The following is a 2,820-nucleotide window of genomic DNA, read 5'->3' as shown; positions in this document are numbered from 1 at the left end:
GGTACTGCAGGAGCCTGCAGACAATTCCTGAAGCACATGGAGGATGATCCTGCTCCCCAAGGGACATTCCCATGGTGTGATGCTGTTTGTCCCCAGCCTGCCCAGGGCCACCCTGGGGCTGCTCACGGGGCTTTTCTGTGCTGAGCATTGGCCTGGGCGTGTTCTGGAGAGAGCCTGGGCAAGGAGCCTGGAGCCCCCAGGCCCTGCCCTGAGGTGTCAGCGCTGCCCCAGCAGTGCCCATGGCCTGTCCCTGCTGCAGCCCCGGCACTGCCACCCCCAGCCCTGTGCCCGGCCCCGAGAGCCCTCAGGCCCTACAGCAACACCAGGGCCAGGAGGGCAGCGGGGCAGGGCCACGGGAGCAGCACTGGCAACACCAAGGGCTGCTGCTCCTGGGCACAGCTGCTGTGCCAGCCCTGATCTGCCCCAGCTCTGCACACAGACATTGCTGCTGCAGCCCACAGGGAGAGAATAAAAGGAGGATCTCTGGAGAAAACCTTACTGGGAGATCCTTTAATTCATTTAAATTTCCTGAGAGCACAGCTTCTTATTGACACAGTCTGGGGCCACAGTGAAGGTGCAAAGAAACAAAGGAAGGGGTCAAACAGTGGCCTTGTTTGCAAACATCAGTGTAAACTAAAACAGAGGAAAAATACCCAACAAGCAAATCAACATGTGCTATCAAAAATGACTTTTATTACAAGTATTGGAAGAAATTGTCAAGCAGTTTAGTGTTTGTGAAATTGTCCAGTGATCATTATCCACACTGCAGCCTTGAGCTCCTGGTTCCTCAGGCTGTAGATCAGGGGGTTCAGGGCTGGAGGCACCACCGAGTACAGAACTGACAGGGCCAGATCCAGGGATGGGGAGGACATGGAGGGGGGCTTCAGGTAGGCAAAGCCTGCAGTGCTGAGGAACAGGGAGACCACAGCCAGGTGGGGGAGGCAGGTGGAAAAGGCTTTGTGCTGTCCCTGCTCAGAGGGGATCCTCAGCACAGCCCTGAAGATCTGCACATAGGAGAAAACAATGAACACAAAACAACCAAAACCTATTGAGGTAGTGAAAACAGAAACCCCAAGTTCCCTGATGTAGGATTTGGAGCAGGAGAGCTTGAGGATGTGTGGGATTTCACAGAAGAACTGGCCCAGGGCATTGCCATGGCACAGGGGCAGGGAAAATGTATTGGCTGTGTGCAGCAGAGCAGTGAGAAAGGCACTGGCCCAGGCAGCTGCTGCCATGTGGGCACAAGCTCTGCTGCCCAGGAGGGTCCCGTAGTGCAGGGGTTTGCAGATGGACACGTAGCGGTCGTAGCACATGATGGTCAGCAGGGAAAACTCTGACGCAAGGAAGAATAAAATCAGAAAGACCTGTGCAGCACATCCTGTGTAGGAGATGGTCGTGGTGTTCCAGAGGGAATTGTGCATGGCTTTGGGGACAGTGGTGAGGATGGAGCCCAGGTCAGTGAGGGCCAGGTGGAGCAGGAAGAAGAACATGGGGCTGTGCAGGTGGTGGCTGGAGGCCACTGCGCTGATGACGAGGCCGTTGCCCAGGAGGGCAGCCAGGGAGATGCCCAGGAAGAGGCAGAAGTGCAGGAGCTGCAGCTGCCGCGTGTCTGCCAATGGCAGCAGGAGGAAGTGGCTGATGGAGCTGCTGTTGGGCATTTCTTCACTCTGGGCATTGTGATCTGCTGAAAGAAGACATTTACAAGCTGGGACAGATTTCCTTGAGTCAATCCTGTACAATTTTATTAGGAATCTTCTCAAAACTATTTCTCTTCCTCTGGGGGAACTTAATGAAAAACATTTTTTCAGATTAGGTTTTTGGTGGTGAGTTACTGCCTCATCTTTAGCATTTCTCTCACCCTAAACTGAGCAGCCTAGAGGAAGAATAAAACTCCCTGTGCCCCAGTGCAGTCAGATATGATGGTCCCACACAGCTGAGCTTCGTTCTTTTAACCTCCTTTTTTTCAGGTTCATCACAGGTAAGTGTGCTTTAAAAATAACTTGGACTTTTAAAAGGCTCTAGTTTCAAAGTCAATCCCTCCAAACTCTTCCCTCTTTCCCTTAGGAGCTGGATAGAGAGGGATATCCAAGGCTGGTCTGGCTCTCTGCTGCCTGGAGTTGTGCCTACTGGGAGCTGTTTCTCCCTATCCAACCCTTGTCCCTGCCAGTGCTCCCAGAGCCCAGCCCAGCCCTGGGGGCTCAGCTCTGCCCTGCACACCCCTCCCAGCACAGGCCACTGTCCAGGGACATCTCCCTGGATCCAGGGCCTTAAGAGCAGCTCAGACAAACAGAGATGCTGCAAGCCAAGGTGCTGCTGGTGCTGTCTGTAGCCAGAGGAGGGTGAGGAGGCACTTTCTGAGGGAGATCTGAGACAGATCTGCTGATCCCCAGGATGACAGTGCAGGAATCTCAGTGACACAGAGAAAGCTGGCAGCCCCTTTCTCTTTCCTTTAGGAGAAAGCTGAGAGCAGCCCTGGCCATGCAGCATCATCTCCACAGCAGGAGGAATCTGCCCTGATGGGGGTCACTCCTTGCACCCACAGCTCCACTCCACCATCCATGGGCAGCTCCCAGGCAGGCTGAGAGCTGCCCCTGGCAGGTGGCAGATCCCCTGGCCTGGCCAAGAGCCCTCAGGGCTGCAGCACCTGCTCTGCACCACAGCCCTGGGCAGCCCTGGCTGCAGCCCCAGCCTCAGCCCCTGCAGCCGTCCCTGGCAGCAGGAGCCGTCCTGCCCTGTCCCTCTGACGGTGCCCAGGGCAGCCCCGCTCTGGAGCACATCCTCCTCCAAAGCAGAAAGGGCAGCAGAGCCATCCTTACAGTG

At 55.7% G+C, this 2,820-nt stretch overlaps 1 protein-coding gene across 1 annotated transcript; it reads right to left on the bottom strand.

Annotated features, from left to right (window-relative positions):
- Nucleotides 1-725: 725 nt before the first annotated feature.
- LOC310920603 (olfactory receptor 14J1-like) lies at nucleotides 726-1,658 on the bottom strand (the record flags this gene model as incomplete). Its single annotated transcript, XM_083880663.1, has 1 exon — nucleotides 726-1,658. One exon carries the CDS (start codon nucleotides 1,656-1,658, stop codon nucleotides 726-728), a length of 933 nt encoding a protein of 310 aa, XP_083736789.1.
- Nucleotides 1,659-2,820: the final 1,162 nt, after the last annotated feature.

Source organism: Zosterops lateralis, assembly GCF_965231275.1.
Source record: "Zosterops lateralis genome assembly, chromosome: 31".
Lineage (NCBI taxonomy): Eukaryota > Metazoa > Chordata > Aves > Passeriformes > Zosteropidae > Zosterops > Zosterops lateralis.
The sequence above is the reverse complement of the archived record's forward strand: the minus strand, read 5'-3'. Positions and strand labels throughout refer to the sequence as shown.